The sequence below is a fragment of the Heterocephalus glaber genome, unplaced genomic scaffold (assembly GCF_053883595.1).
Source record: "Heterocephalus glaber isolate CG9 unplaced genomic scaffold, H.glaber_assembly_v1.0 deba00001564, whole genome shotgun sequence".
Lineage (NCBI taxonomy): Eukaryota > Metazoa > Chordata > Mammalia > Rodentia > Bathyergidae > Heterocephalus > Heterocephalus glaber.
Window position 1 is genome coordinate 10,921,495 of NW_028258351.1, and position 15,896 is coordinate 10,937,390.

The 15,896-nt window shown below is 51.8% G+C and overlaps 1 protein-coding gene across 20 annotated transcripts in view; it reads right to left on the reverse strand.

Annotated features, from left to right (window-relative positions):
- The window catches only part of Myo18a (myosin XVIIIA), a 98,414-nt gene that overhangs the window by 43,764 nt on the left and 38,754 nt on the right, over positions 1–15,896 (reverse strand). For 11 of the 20 annotated variants that reach the window (XR_015443183.1, XM_087191574.1, XM_087191572.1 and 8 more), the window contains 7 exons: positions 5,199–5,342; positions 2,886–2,973; positions 2,595–2,701; positions 2,305–2,481; positions 1,749–1,962; positions 1,390–1,532; positions 736–836 (listed from right to left, as the gene is read on the reverse strand). Coding sequence is in view for 19 of the 20 variants with exons in the window: in XM_087191574.1 (XP_087047700.1) it covers positions 736–836; positions 1,390–1,532; positions 1,749–1,962; positions 2,305–2,481; positions 2,595–2,701; positions 2,886–2,973; positions 5,199–5,342 (974 nt within the window). In the remaining variant the exon portion in view is untranslated. Of the gene's footprint in view, positions 1–735; positions 837–1,389; positions 1,533–1,748; positions 1,963–2,304; positions 2,482–2,594; positions 2,702–2,885; positions 2,974–5,198; positions 5,343–6,615; positions 6,694–8,498; positions 9,174–11,525; positions 11,585–14,017; positions 14,160–15,896 lie in introns of all 20 variants that reach the window. The other 9 variants (XM_087191565.1, XM_021238471.2, XM_021238468.2 and 6 more) reach the window with 3 other exon arrangements.

A 15,896-nucleotide genomic window follows, 5' to 3' on the forward strand; every position in this document is an offset into this window, starting at 1 on the left:
CTATCTGCCTATCATTCCAATTGTCAGGCTACTCTGCCACCTTTCCTATCTAGCCTAGATGCCTGGACAGAGCACCAGCCTCCTTGGGACAGGTCACGAGAGAGGCCTTGGAGATAGTCTAGTCAGACCCCCTAGAAAGGATCAAGGACCCGTCTGAAGGGCAAGTGAACCTGGACAGCCTGCCTCAGTTTTGAGAAGAGCTTCAGAGGATAATGCCCAGGTTGCCTGCTCAGCCTTATGGGCTATTCTTTTTCAGTGACCAGAGAGTAAGTCTGAAGATCTAAAGAGAAGAGCCCAGCAGGAAAAGCCAATAGGGCAGGGAGGGCCAGATGGGACATTGGAGAGGGCTTGGGTTTTGGCCCCAGCATGTATTCATGTACCAGCTGAGCCCCATACTACCTATGTGACTATAGACAAGTCACCCACACCTTTGTCCTGTAAGCTTTTCTCCCCAGACTGACTCCCTGGGTAATGGAGATCCTAGAGAGGCTCTGAAAATACTGAGTCATTTCTGCTATTTCCATACAGCAAGGCTGCAGTCCACATGGCCAGGGAGTTTCTGATAGGTAGGGCCTATGTCTCTCCCATCATCCCATTCCCAGGGCTCAGCTCCAAGCCCGGCATACAGCAGCAATGACCACACAGCGCACTAGGCAATCAGGTGGCAAGGTCTAACAGCCCAGTTGGTAGGTTGGAGTCTAGAGCCCCCTCAATGTACCCTCTGTCCCACCTCACCTGAGGGTGCCATCCCCACAGGCCAGCAGGTAGTAGAAGATGTTGAACGTGGCCTCACTGGCTGGGCGTCGGGCCACACGAAGTTTCTCCAGAAGCATTGTCTGTGGCACAACATGAGGTGAGGAAGGAGCTAGTGCTGGATCAAATCCCTCCCACCCTCAGCTGCAAGAACTAGACCCCTGATCCTCCAGGCCCTGGCAACAGGCTACTGCATATTATTCCCAAGGCACTCAGCCAATGCCCAGGACCACCCAGGATCAAACAGGCCCAGGTACCAGCCTTCCTGGGAAGATAGAAGCTTGTGGTGAAAAAGTTCATGTAGCATAGAAGGGGATCAGCCTTGGCTGGGCCTTACTTTACCGATAAGCTGTCCTCTGCTGGGTGAAATCACCCTGAGAGAAGGCCCTAAACCTAGATCTCAGAAAGTGGGTACAGTGAGAGGCCCAACAGTAAGGTCAGGAGGGAAGAAGGACTTGGATGGGAGGCCTGGAGTGCAGAATGGTGACAGCTCTAGGCAGCATAGGCCAGCCCTGCCTATGCCTTGGTCAGGACAGAATCCCAGGACAGTGAGGCACTGGAGGCAGACTGATTTCTAGGGCATGAAACCAGCAGCCCATCTCCTACTGCTCTGGTGACTGGGCAACACCCTCTCACCTGAATGGAGGCTGAGGCCACCTGGCCAGCTTGGTCAAAGTCCAAGGAGAGGATCTGGGAGAAGCGGGTGGCATTGCCGTTCATGATGGTAGGGCTGTTCCCAAAGGCTTCCAGGAGGGTGTACAGAGCCTGCCACTTCTCTGCTGCAGAATACAGGCCCAGGGGACATGAGGAAAGCTAAGGGCAGATTACCCCAGCCATGGGCTTCAGCAGTTTGAAGGCTTGGGGCCACTTAGACCAGAACTACCCAGGGACAGATGGATTTCAAGGGGACAGAGAGGCCAAGGAGAAATACAGCTGGCACGGAGGAAGGTCCCCCCCAACCCCATTCTCAGTTTTCCTAGTTGTCCCTGCCTTACCAGAAAACACCTTGTTCCCACTGGTGCCTGCAATGGTGGCCAGGTATTGCACCAGATGCTGGCAGCTAGTGGTCTTGCCACTGCCACTACTGCCCAGGAGGATGATGGACTGGTCCTGACGGCTCATCAACATCGCCCTATATGCTGTCTGGGCTACGGCATAGATGTGGGGTGCCATGTCCTCCCGCCGACACCCCTTGAACATGTGCATCACCTTGAGCAGAAGATAGAGGGAAGGGGCAGGCTGTTAGCTGGGCCCACCTTGACATCCCTTGCCTCCAGGGTCCATGTCTTTCTGAATTTTCACTCCTAGGGTGGCCAGGGGTTGGGAGGCCAAGGCCATACATAGAAATTCAGAAACCAGCCAAGTCCTGGACTCCATTAAAGGTTGCAGGGGTTCCTTCTGCACCACCTCTGCCTCCTGAAATGACTCCTCCTCCAAAGGTCAACCATGGGAATGGGCAGGAGCCCAGTGGACACCAAAGGGGAAGGGCAGATATCCGGGGTAGATGGGGTGGGTTCACGAGGCAGCACAGTATCCTAGAGGGAGCTGCACCTTCTCGGAGTACACAGAGGGGGCCCCTCGGGGGCTGAGGACGAGCAGGCTGGGGCCAGCATAGGTGTGCAGCAGGCTAGCTCCGTAGCGCTGGCGCAGTGTGTGCAGAACGCTGGGCTCATTGAGGTACACCAGTGAGGCCAGATCTTCTAGCCGGTCACAGGAAGGAGCATTAGCCTGGGCAGAAGGACAGGAAGGCCAGTAATGAAGAAGCAGATCCTGTCACTGCCACAGAGGACAGGCTTGCCTTACCCATTACCCTCCCATCCCTCCAGTAGCCTTCTGCTAACCTTCTCTACATCATCCTCGTCAACATCCAAGATGGCTCCATCATGGTCTAGCTTCACGCGCACCTTCCCCTCAGGTAAGCTGAGTTCCTCTGATTTGAGCTGGCTGGCTGTAGAGCAGGCACAGACAGTTGGACACGGGCCTGGGAAGCGTCTGTTACCCCATCTTGGTCCTTTTTGGTCTCATCCTCCTCTCCCTGGATCACTATCCTCTCACTCCCCAGCCCTCAGCCAACCCAGAGCCCCCACCACTGCCCAGAATCCCAGATGTCTGCGTCCAACCTCCTGACTCACCCAAGGAGAAGCCATCCTTATGGACCAGCCACACCTTCTCAGTCTCATACCAGGCTTCCTCGGCTGCAAGCTGCTCTTCGGTCTTGGCCTGTCAGAGGGAGGGCAGGAATAAACAGTCAGACCCTGCTCTGGAAGACAGACCAGGACAGCAGGAGAGAGGTGACAAGTGGGGGAAGGACTTCAAGATGAGCCACTGGGCAGGGGGGACAGTTAAGTGGTGGACACAAAACATAAGGATATCAGAGGTGTTGAGGAAAGAGGATGGAGAAACCAGGAGGCAGTGGTAGTTCTGAGGAGCTCTAAGGACAAGGACACCAAGGCTAGTGAGTGTGCCTGTATTGAGGGTCTGGAAGGGGAGGGAGAGGGACACAGGAAGTATGTGCCCAGGAGTGAGCAGGTCCCAGGAAAACAAGTCACCAGGTTCTATCTCTCTGAGCTGCCCTCTGCCCCCTTCTCCCTGTCAAACCTGTGGGATTAGTATCCTGAGCCCAAGCCCTACATTGTGGGCCACTGCCATGGGCTTTTTCATGCCAAATGATAGGAAAGACCACTTCCTCTGGACCTCAGGAGAGATGTGTCCTCCTAGGACTTTGTGGGAGAATGATAGGTGGGTCCTGAGCCCTGGCCTCAGGCCTGGTCTTGCCCTCCAGAGGATGTTCTACTTGGAGACGGGCATAGTGCCCAGGTCCACATGCCAGTCTCCCTGCACTTCCTCCATGTTACAGTCAGCAAAGGCCCTGCTTGGAAAATGGCAGTTACACAGACCTAGTAGACACATTATTGCAACGCAAAGGGAAGAGGCAGCATGGCAGAAATGTAGGGGGTGGGGAATAGCACTGTGTGGTCAAACACAGGGTGGGACTTACCATGCTACACATATGGGCACAAGAATGGGTGTGAAGAGGCCAGGAGCCCCTAGGGGCTGCAAGTGGTCACCCCTCAGAAATAAGAATAGCACTGTCAGGGCAGGGGATTTAGCTCAGTGGTTCCGGCACCGGCCTTGCAAGCGCAAGGTCCTGAGTTCGATCCCCGGTACCAAAAAAAAAAAAGAATAGCACTGTCAGAGTGTAGGGGTGTCAAACCTGGTGCCCCTAAGCAAGACACTAAGCTGGGAAGCAATCGTGCCTGGGGGAGCTGGCACAACAGAAAGGCCAGCTCCCAAGGCCTATCAGGCTCCTTTGCTGTGTGTGGGTAAAATGGCAGCAAAGTCACCTGGTGGCCTCTAGATGGGGGCTGGCCACCCCAGAGGCAGGGACTAGCCCTCAGACTAGCACTGGCCTCACAGTCTCTGAAGGTTCCCAACTGGGGAGTACTGTTTCCTAGAGTCCCTCACCCCAGGCGTCCCTTTCTCGTGAGGCCCAAGGCCAAGGCATAGACACTGGTTTGTGCTACCGACACCCTAGGTGAGGGATCAGGAAAGGATAAGAGCACATAATAAATACTATATGCCATTTGTCACAGTTCTTGGAGTTGAAAGAAGAGGCGACTTGGGCTCTGCTCCCAGGTTGGATTCTGGCTTTGGTTAAACTTCTGGCTGGACAGCCCTTTCCCTAGCTACGGAATGAGAGGGATGGGCCACACCAGTGTCTCCTAGACCTCTCCAGGCCACAGACCAGGCAAATCATCCTTCAGTAGGATGAATAGTAGGAGGCTATCAGTGTTTTGTTTTGGTTTCGGGTTTTTTTTGGGGGGGGGATTGAAACAGGGTTTCACTATGTAATTCAGGCTGGCCTTGAACTCACTGTGATCCTCCTGCCTCAGCCTCCCAAGTTCTGGGATTACAGGGATGCGCTACCACACCTGGTCTGGTATCAGTTAGTGTTTTGATTTGTTATGGTAAGGATACTTTAAAAGGCTGGATTTTTATATTTGAAGAAATATAACTTTATAAAAAAATTATTGATTTTTTTTCAAATTGCATTGAGACAGGCGAAATCTTTGTCTTAAATGGGCATGTTCTATGGGCCATATGTTGGGGGTGACATCAAAGGTCGTGGCCTGTCATTAATTCCCTTTGAGCTAATCCTACATTGGCCAGAAGATGGAGACAGAGACTGTCTCATCTTCAGGTTCCAGGTAGGGAATCAGCCTTTTGGGCTGTCTCTATCCAGAGTGAGCAGGGCTGAAACCCCTAGACCTCAACTGGTCCATGGGTTCCAATGACTAAGAACTAAGTGCCACGGAGGCCAGTCCTGATTGGTGATGCTCAAAGGTCCGGCACAGAACTGCACCATCTTAGGTCCTGGCATTGCCTACCCGGGGGTCCCCCTACCCCAACACAGGGTGGGAGCCTAGAGAGGAAAGAGGCCTTACACTCCAGCAAGAGGCCCGCGCACAGACGCCAGCCCAGGTACAGGCCAGGGGTGGTGGGTGGTCACCGGAGGAAGTGGAGGGCTCCTGAGAAGGGCAGGAGCACCCTACCTGGCTGAGAACAGGAGAGGCGGCCTCAGGGTCCAGCTACCAGCAGCAAGTGGAAAAGAAAGAGAAAAGAAGAGGGGTGAAAAGCAGACCACTGGCATGTTCCCTTCAATAAGCACCCTTGAGCCAATGGGTTGATACTTTCCAGTTGCCCAAGGTGCAGAGTGGAGGTCAGAGATGTTTAGCACCAGACCTGAATTAGGATCCCTATTTTATGTCTGCCAGGCCAAGCCACCTCACCACAGCCACAGCCTGGACCTTGGGACCCTCCTGCATTATCTCTGGGGCATTCTTCAACCCACCTCCTTTGGTGGCCATCAGATACCAGCACAGAGCTGTCCTTTGCCTCCAAATACATGCTCCAAAGTACTATTCTCTATGCCAAAGGCTGCCTTTCAGAGCTGTCACCATGGACCTCTCACAGAATGAGGCCATCGGCAGCCTAAGTCTAGGCCCCCTTCCCAGACCCTACTGCATCCCTGCTCCACTTCTCCCACTCTACCCATGCATGCTGATTCCATGGCAAGCAGAGGTATCCAATCCTCAGACCAAGTCCAACCTAGGGGGTCACCTGCCAACTGCCCAACAGGCAGGGGACTGTGGCAGACCCTGGGACTAGCTTTGAGCTTTCTGTCTCTGACTGGTTACTTAAAACTCTCAAAAGGCCTTTCTGGGTCAGGCCTTGGATGCTGCCTGTTAGAAATGAGTAAGGAGTAATGAGAGGAGATGCTGCCTGTCAAAAATGGAGTGTCGGGCTGGGGATTTAGCTCAGTGATTCCGCTGCCTGCTGCGCAAGTGCAAGGTCCCAAGTTCGATCCCCAGTACCCACCTCCTCCCACAAAAAAGAAATGAGTAAGGAGTAATGAGAGGAGATGTTGCCTGTCAAAAATGGAGCGTCAGGCCGGGGATTTAGCTCAGTGGTGCCGCCGCCTGCCTCACAAGTGCAAGGTCCTGAGTTCGATTCCAGGTAAAAAAATAAATAATAAATAAAATAATAACAATAATAATGGAGAGTGTCAATTCCCTGCTGTGCCACCCCCTAGGCTCCCAGGTCCTGCTCCAAAACATGTCCTCAATGCACAAGAACCCGGCCAGAGAAAGGGCCTAGATCTCCAGCCAAGAAGGCTCCTCATGGGCACAGGGATAATCCTCCAAAGTCTTCCTCTCATTTCTTCAAGTGGAGAGCCAGTGAGGGCCACCAGGAGGCCTCCCTTCCACACTGAGGGTCCCTACCCACAGACAGTCTGACTGCCAGACTGAGGTAGAGGATGGACAGGGGCTAGGGACCCAATCACAAGAGAGGTTGCATTACAGGAGCTGAGAAGATCCTCTCAAGTCGCTGGTGGGCCTCCTCTGCGGAGCTCAGCTGGACCTCGGGGGCAGCTCCTGTCTAAAGGTTAAACCACTATTAGTCTGGGCCCCAGGGAACAATGGGGGGACTGCATGCCAAGCTCCCAGCCCAGGAAGCCACTGCAACCCAAAGGGGAAGTAGAGTAGGTCAGAGAGACAAGCCAGGTGCCAATTTGAGTTTTTAAACTATCAAATGATAAAAAGAACATGTGCCTGCAAGGACTTGGGTTATTTCTTTCTATCGTCCTAACCATCACTAGAAACACATGGCCCTATTATGCAGTTTGCCCTTTTGGCTCCTGACCCATCCCAGGTGATACGTTACTGAACTCCAGGTCAAGACATATCTCAGCTCCCAACTCCGCTCTAAGGAGAGGCAGAGGGACAAGAAGCTAGAGAGAAAGAGCAGCCCAAAACAGGGATATGATGCTTCCTGCCTACCTATAGTTTCTCCTGGGGGACTAAAGTTTAGCTCCTGCTCTGCCACTGGGCCAGAATGTCCCTGCCTACTCCTCCCTGTGTGCCAGAACAGCCACTGCACTGGCTTATAGAATGGGCTAGGAAGGTGAGGAAGGCTGCAGCTGGCTTTTCTCTAAGTCCTGCAGTACCCAGGAAGAATGAGAGTAAAACACCATCCAGAAACCCCATCTCCCAGGAGGAGGCAGTGGACAAGGGTCCTGAGGCTGTGCCCTAGCATCCTCTTGATCCCTCTCCTCCTAGTGGCAAGGAGCCTGTAAAAGCATAGGAAAGTACCCCCTACACCCCTATGAGGCCTCAGTAGGGTCCACAGAATAGGGAAGCTTGAAAGAAACCATCTCCAACTCAAGGACCAGCCAAGCAGGCATCACCTTCCCAGGGAAAGGGGCTGGACTGACCTTCTATGACCCTCCCCCTGCCTTCAGCCTCCTGCCCCACCCAGAGGGCACTTTCTGGGAAGATGAGGTAGCTTCAGATACAAAGGGGCTGACTATACCCATCTGCCACCTGGGCACAGGGCTCAAGAGTCCTGCTGCCAGAGGAGACGTGCTGACCATGATGGCATTAATAACAACTGTCTTTAGTATTACTATCAATGCTATAGTTTATGGGCACCTTGTGCCAAGGACAACATTTGGCATATTACCTGCATCATTTCTTCACAGAAACTCTTCAAAGTAAGTACTACTCCTTATTTTCAATTCCAATATCCAAAATGCCCCTCAAACAAAAGATTTTTCTTAACTATTCTGGTGGCCAAATCTGTTGATCCTCTATCCTCCTGTAGTGCAAATCAATATTCATGGGTTTCCTTTGGAAATATTTACACATTTCTTACAGGTCCCTGCTTATTATGTATACTGTATGACATTCTCAAATACAAAAATTACTAATTTTCAAAATACTTCTTGCCCTCACAGCTTCAGTGAAAGGATTCGTATTTTCTCTACCTGAAGGACAGGGCCTTGAAGATGGCACATTGCTGAAGTCCAAAGTGGGTAAATGGCTGGGGTTGTGAGCCCAGGTCATCTAACTTGAGAAAACACTGCATTTCCACCCAGCACCAATCTGCTAAGAATCCAATCCTCAATGTGGGATCTAGGGCCTCAAGCTGGTCCCTGTGGCTAGGGACCAAGAACTGACTCCAATGGCAAGGCCTGCAGCATGCTGGTTAGCAGTTCCCACCCCAGCCGCCAGAGTCCAGGATATCACAGGTTCTCTTACTTGGTCAAGGAAAGCCATGCAGGCCCATGTGGATGTCAACCAGCCTGTCATGCAGGGCTCTCTGAGGCTTGGGGAAGCTGGCTACAACAGTGCCTGGCATTCAAGCAAGAATGAGCATGGGAGGTTAGTGGCACACACAGATACCTCCTGCTGCACACCAGGGACTGGTGACTTGGCTTTCTGCTCTCCAGTGAGGTTTAACTTCAGGCCAGTGGAACCAGGATCTGCCAGTTCTTGTGGTGGGGCTGGGGAACACTGCTTCTCTGGGGTTTCAGGCTTGACCAGAGAGCCTGGTTTCAGGAGGCCTGGCTCCTGACCAGAAGGCTTCTCCCCCTTCCCAGGAGACTGCTTGCCACGGGGCTTGTGATCCTTGCCTCGGCCCCGAGACATTAGACTCCGAAGGCCCACTGACAGCTCATCCTTGGCTGCCTCCTTCTTTGCTTCAGGCTTCGGCAGGGTAGGGGGAAGAGGAGGAGGAGGTGGTGGTGGCTTGGGACCAGAAGCTGCCTTTTCTCCCCTCTTGCCTCTAGCTGGGTGCTCAGGAGACTTGACCCCTCGGCCTGGAGGCTCCTTGGCACTCCCAGTATCCTCACCAGGCAGGACCTTGCTCACCACCTTTCTTACTGCATTCGCCACCCGCTTCCGGGACAGGCCCTGGTTCTCTTCGCTTGGGCCTTCTGCTGAGGCAGCCCCCAGGCCATTCATGGCAAGTGTGGGTGCAGGGCTCTTGGCTCTCTGGGAAGTGTCTGAGGGTACTGGGCTGGTAGCAGGCTGAGGACTCCTAGGTGGGCCACCACTGTCTTTGGAGCTGCCTTCTAGCTATAGTCACATAAATACAGGGAGATATTAGCATCGATCACACATCCCTGCCCACCCCATGCAAAGAAGTAAATGAGTACCCTCAAGCCCTGGGACAGATCTTCCATTCACCCACCAAACAACACACAGCTCCAAGAGGCTACCCCAGGAAGTTTTCTCCACTCTTCATTGAAGAGTTGGGCTTCTCTTTTCCACACAGCTCAATTGGGTACAGCTGTCACCTGCTATCTATCCCCAGGCTAAGCATAGAACTGGGAGGTGCGGGCACAGAGGGCACAGAGGCTGTGAGCACCCCAGAGTTACTGGCTTTAAGTCAGGGTAGCAACCAAGACCCTAGCCAACCAAATCCCATTCTCTCACATTTTGCAGACAGCAGAGATGGAGTATGGCGAGGTCACCAGCCAGTTCCTACTACCAATCCCAGCCCTAACTCCGGACTTCCTGATTCTGTAGTCCCAGTTCCCTCCAACCAATTTTCTAGGCAGTCAGATGCAGGGCCAGGCCACCTTGCAGACAGCAACAAACAGGTGCTCTTCCTGGCTCGAAGGTATGCCAAGCTCCATACCCCAGCTCCTCTACACAGCCACTGTGTACCCCTCAACTACACTCTTGAGGGCTGCAGAGACCTAGAAATGGCCAGGAAGCATCCACTGTAGCTTTCTTTCTGCTGGCCTCTGCAGTTCTCCTCCTGCAAATCTTTCCAAGGTTTGGAGACCTCCCAACTCCCAGAGAACACGTATAGAAAGGAAAAGAGGAGGCAGCTGTGACTCACAAAGGGTTAAGTATTCAAGTGGCCACAGCTCCACTCTGCCCTGGTGGAGGCCCTGGATCATCCAGCCTCCCAGCTTCAGGGTACCCAGAAGCCAAATGGGAAATGCTGACACCCTTCCACCTGGGGCACTTGCCCTTCCCCCAAACCATGACCATGGCTCTTGAGTGCACAGGAGCACTGGGATCCATGAAGATCTGGCTGCCATGCCTGTTGCATGCAGGAAGATGCTCAGAGTGGCAGTGTTGGGAGCTGCTGACTCTGGCTGCCATTTGGAGAGGCTAAGCCACCTCCTGAGCAGAGATGAGCAAAGGGCTTTAGTCCAGGCCTTAGCCATAGGGAGGCTCTGCTACAGGGGTGGAGAGGGAGGACTTGAAGGTGGATCTTCTTTAACCTCTTAAGTGAGCATGCTCAATGGCATGCTAGGCACTGTGGAGCTGGCCAGTGGCCCTAATGACTAGGTTCTACTCCCTCCCTTTCCCTCTGCTGGCTTTCCTGCCATACCCCTAACCGAGGGTGATGACAACATGATAGTAATTGCTAATAGTTATACTTCTTTGTACCAGACACTCTTCTAAGCACTTCACATATAATTCTCTCTCTCTCTCTCTCTCTCTCTCTCTCTCTCTCTCTCTCTCTCTCTCTCTCTCTCTCTCTCTCACACACACACACACACACACACACACACACACACACACAGAGAGACAGAAACAAAAACAGACAAAAAAATACCTGGGCTACTTTGAGGATCCCCCTTCATGTAACTCAAACACATCCCTTTGAAATCACAGGCTGGCCTTGCAGGACTGTTTACAGATCCAGAGGAAGCCACATTTCCAGCTAATCAAATTGTCTAAGGAAGTAGGGGCAGCCAGGATAGCTACCATCTGGAGTAATGAATATGGATCTGTTCTGTGATCCATATTGTCCCAAAGCCTTGGGTGCTCCTGCCTCTCTGCATGAACTGCAGCCGACTCCTCACTCTGGACCTGGCTACTCAGGAACTGTCTCCCTCCTTGTCTTAGAAGAGTACAGCTTTATTAAGGGTTTCTAGCCCAAGGCGGTGGGGGCTGGGAACACTGGGCAGCTGAAGCCAGCCTCGAGGCTGCTGTACCAAGCAGCTGACAGGGTCTTGGAAGAGACAGCAGCAGCTGCAGTGAAATCCCTCTGTGGCCTTGTTTTGTGCCACCCAGAGCATGCTGAAGAGGCCCAACAGCTGAGCATGTCTTTCAATACTCCTGACCTGAGAGTTTGCCCACCTAAGCTCCTCCAGCCTAAAGGGTTTGGGAAACCAGAACTAAAGGTAGGCAACTAAAGGGGAGTAGAGGGAGGTTGGAGGGCAAGCCCCAAATATCTTGGCTCTCTCAGTTTTTCATATACCCCAGGCTGATGCTGATGCCACACACCCTACACTATATGCCACTTTACTGGCATTCCCTCTATCTATGCCACACAGGATGGGGCCCTTGGGTTCCTATCTTCTCCATGGAACTGCTCACAAGTTAGTCTAGGGCTGGCAGGGCAGGGGTAAGGCTAACCCACCCAGACATACACACACACAGGCATCTTGGAAAATCACTTACAGCCCCCTCCTCCTTGGCAGGAGGGCCAGGCTTTGGCAGAGTTTTGTCCTCCTCTTTAACCTGAGGAAGCAGACAAAGAAGTCAGTGGCAGGTCAGGCCCGGGAGACCCAGAACTAAAAGCTCAGGAAGAAAACACTGGGGGGTGGGGGGAAGAAAACATTCAGGGAGCTTCTCTTTCCCTAGGAGATAACTCCTGAGTTTTCAGCAATACTGGGACCAGGGACCTGGGCAACAGATTTCCTCTCCAGGGATCAAAACTGCCCACGGATAACTCAAAAATGAAGAGTCTCTATGGAGGTAAAAACCCAGACCCAGCACCCTGGTGCTCAGTGATCAGCCACCACACCCACTGGGCTGTCTGAAGAGGTCCACCCAATAGCAACATTGTTGTCTTGGTTTTGCATAGTAGATAGAAAGATCCTAATTCAACTTATGCTAAACTACAAGAATCCTTCCAGACTCAGACAAGTAGTTTGAACAAAAAGCCCCTGACCTAGTGGCTGAAGAGAGGATAACCTCAGTGTAGGGTGCCAGCTGGGCCCACAGAATTCAGTGTAGGATGAATGGGTAGCCTCCAGCTTCTAGATCCCATGTGATTTCTCCCTAGCTCAGGGCAGAGTGCCCTTCCCTCCAGACCACAGAGTTCTGGCTTGAGGCAGGAAGTGAGGCAGAGACAGGGATTTAGAAGGCCAGATATTTTCCAATCTCAGGGTCACAAAACTGCCAACCATGCAGCTGAGGGAGGGAATCCCAAGGTTGGGATGGGGTATAAAGAAAGGAAAATGCTTGAGCTCTGTATACTCTGGCCAGGGGTTTGTGTTAGAGCTCAAGAGGCAGCTGGCCTGCGTCAGAGGAGAGGTGCAGAGTCAGGGGAAACAACAGATACCACAACTGTCTGGAAGAAAGACAGGCATTATGGAAGTTTTGAAGGTCCTTTCAGTTCAAAGACTGCCTCAGAATGGATTCTGAGGGTTGGGAGAGCCTTTTCCTCTAGCCTCACAGCATCTCTCCAGTCCTAGAGGATTTAATTTCTCTTCTTTCCTCAGTCACCCAGGCCTGTTACCAACCCCACCCCATCTTCAGCATGTTCTTCCCCTCAACCATGTGGGTAGGAAGCCTGGGGAAAAAGCCCTTGATTTCTAATAGCAAAGATCCTTAGAAACATCTAGAATCAATTATCTGCTTAAGGGACTCTCCATTTTTAAACAGGTCCCTGGTTAATTGTTTTGTTTTGAGCTGGGGTCTCACTGTGTATTTCAGCTGGCCTTGAACTCACTATGTAGCCCAGGCTGGCCTTGAACTCAGTGATCCTCCTGTCTCAATTTCCTGAGTGCTAGATTATAGGTGTGTACCACCATACTCAGCTCCCTGGTCAATTTTGAGCTGCAGTTAGCAGTGCCAGGGGCACCAGCCAGCGTGACAGCCACCGCACTTTAAAAGCTGAATCTTGACCACAAAGTTAAGGTCAATGGACTCAAGCTTCAAAGTTGTTCAGCGTATCACACTACTTTAGAAAAGGGTTGGTACAGTGAAAGGGAAGGGAGGGGCTGGTAGAGAGGGAATGAAGAGTGGCTAGGTCAGCACCTGCTTCTCCCAAGGGCCATAATCCCCGTCCCAGGGATCACACCATGCACAACCCCAACATCCCTGCACACAGGTTAGAGGACAGCAAGAGTCTGCAAACCACACACACACACTCATTACTACAAACAGCGCTGTTAGCTTGGGTTCAAGCATGGCCCAGATTCCAAGTTAATTCTGTGTCTTTCACCAGCTGCAAATCTGTCCTCTCTCCAATGACATAGATTTGGGATCTCAAACGTCTGGCCCAAGGTGAAGCACTGGGGAGAATACTTGTTGCCCCTCGAATTGTCTGAGACACTGGGCCCAGCTCTGAGCTTAGCTCTGGATTTAGCTTCAACCTGACTCACCACCTCCTCCCCCAACCTAAAGGCTCTGGCTGCTGTAGGTCATTGCCCAGCTAGGGACTGTGCGCACACACAAAGGCACGCCCAGGTCTGCGGCAGCCTGAATAACTCTCTGAACCCGGGCACCAACTGGCCTGGTTCCTCCCTCTCTGGCCCCCTTCTCCTATCCACTTCAGCCCCCAGACTTCGGGAGACCCAGTTCTAGAGGCCTCAGAGTCAAGCCTCTCCTAGTAGCCCCTCCACAGCATCGGGCACACAGTCCCAGGGGTGAGTCAGAGCAACAGCGGTGGAAGGATATGTAGGGGTTAACTTGGAGGGCCACCAGGGGGACAAAAGGCAGCTCAGCTTACTAGAGGTGGAGCCCAGAGGAGGGACATGACTCAGCGCAGGAGCCCATTAAGACAGGAGTCAGGGGCCCCCACATCACATACCCCCCCCCCAATTCGGACGCATGCCCCAGTCAGTCTCTAGCTCTGGAAGCTCCCTATGCCATAAGCTGGTCTCTTGCCTGCTGACACACCATGCCAAGCACACAAGGGTAAAAAGACTTTGAAATCCAACTTTCCTTTTGCTCCCAGAAGGCGAACCTTGATGAAAAGGCCATGGTGCTGAAGGCAGCCCACACCCTGGGTCAGGGAAGAAGTAGGGGTGGGGTCTCTCAGGGATTCCACGTCTTCCTAAAGGCCAGGACCTGCCAGGACACACACTGTGGGCAATAAGAGGGAAGGAGGGATGCAATGGAGGAGCAGGGATTACAAAACTCAAAAGGTAAAAACAAAACAAAACAAAACTCAAAAGGTCATTCGAGGAGTGAAGAATAAACAGGAGAGTGAGGGTAAGGTGGGTATAGAACAGAGAACTTTCTACCAGGGGAAGCTGTGTGCCCTCAAATAAGCCACTCTACCTCTCTTGGCCTCTCTGGAGAATGAAGGGAGAGACGAGTTTGGATAATGGCTACAGTCTTTTCCAGGTCTAGCACCCAGGAGTCTGGGTGGGGAGAGCCACTGGAGCCCTTGAAACCCAGGAAGGGGATTAAGAAAACTGCTCCAGGCACCCTAGCAACTCTGCCTTCCATCTATAACCCACAGTTACCAGCTGGGGCAAGAGCCTAGAAAACTGTAAAGCTTCCCCATCCACGGCTTAGAAGGCACAGCTGGTCCTCCCAAAAATCAGCAGTCAGAATTGTCCCCAGGGCAGGCAAAAGTGTCATCCAAAGAATCAGTTCAGTTCAGTAGAATTTAAGAACTGGTCTCTTCTTATAACTGCTTACAATGAGTGAATAGTTAAAAATTAGAGAAATTTTTGTTTTAAATTTTTTTTCAGTGCTAGAGATCAAACCCAGGACCTCATACATGCCGGGCAAGCTTTCTACTCCTGAGCTATACCCCCATCCCTCAAATATTTTTAATTGGCTTTGTTGACTTCAGTCTTGCTACTAAGTCAATATGCTAGAGAACTGAAGTTGGCGTGTTTGATTAGCTCATTTGCTCTTTGATCTCTTGTTCAAGGTTTCCTACTTGTCCAGGTAGGTTCCTTCCAGCCCAGAAGACCACCGACATCAGCCATTCCTCTGCATCCGCTGTTCCTTCTGAGCATCTCTCTGAATCCAAATGTGAGCTTCTCCCAGAGGAAACTCACAGTGCCTTTTGTGGAGAATTGCCTGGATATCTTCCCTTTCTTCTTTGTCACTGGATTTTAACTAAGCTTTACTAGGGATCAAAAGCAAGCTATCTTTATCCAATGCAAACCAAGTAAGGAATTCAGGTTCCAAAGGTGGTGGCAATTTCTCTGTTACAGTCACTGAAGCTGGGAACAAATGGCTCTGTGCAGCAGGGATCCCTGGAGCCAAGGCCTCTTTTCCCTAACCTGTTCCTTCTCTAGAGATTTCAGCCATTTCCAACAACAACATTAATTATTGGATATAGAATGCCTACAATGAGATGGACCCTGTACAAGGTATTTAACATAGATTTTCTAATGGAAGTATTACAACCATCCCATGACATGGGAATTATTAGTATTCCTACTGTACCGACGAGGAGAAAGTCTAAGATAGAGATTTGTCACGAAGCGAGTAAGTGGTAGAATTTGGATTTGAACACATGTTGGTCTGACTCCAAGGCCTGTGCGGCTTCCTTAGCAGCACATCTTTTCCAATATGATCGGCAGGCACCAGAGGCCAAGTCACCCTTGGTAGTCAAATCTGGTGGGTATACTTCATTAGCACTGAGGTCCAAGAGATTCGGGTTGAGCCAAATGTTGCTCACTAAAGTCCAACTTTTTCAAATTGAGTTTTTGGACTTGCAAAGGGAGACCCCAGCCATGACCCTGGCACTCTGGAACTCTGGCCACTTCTTCCCTCTGTGGTGCTTCTGACTTCTTTACTTGAGAGAAGTGAAGAGAAATCAACACTTACTGAATAAGAGCCAGGCACAGGGGTAAG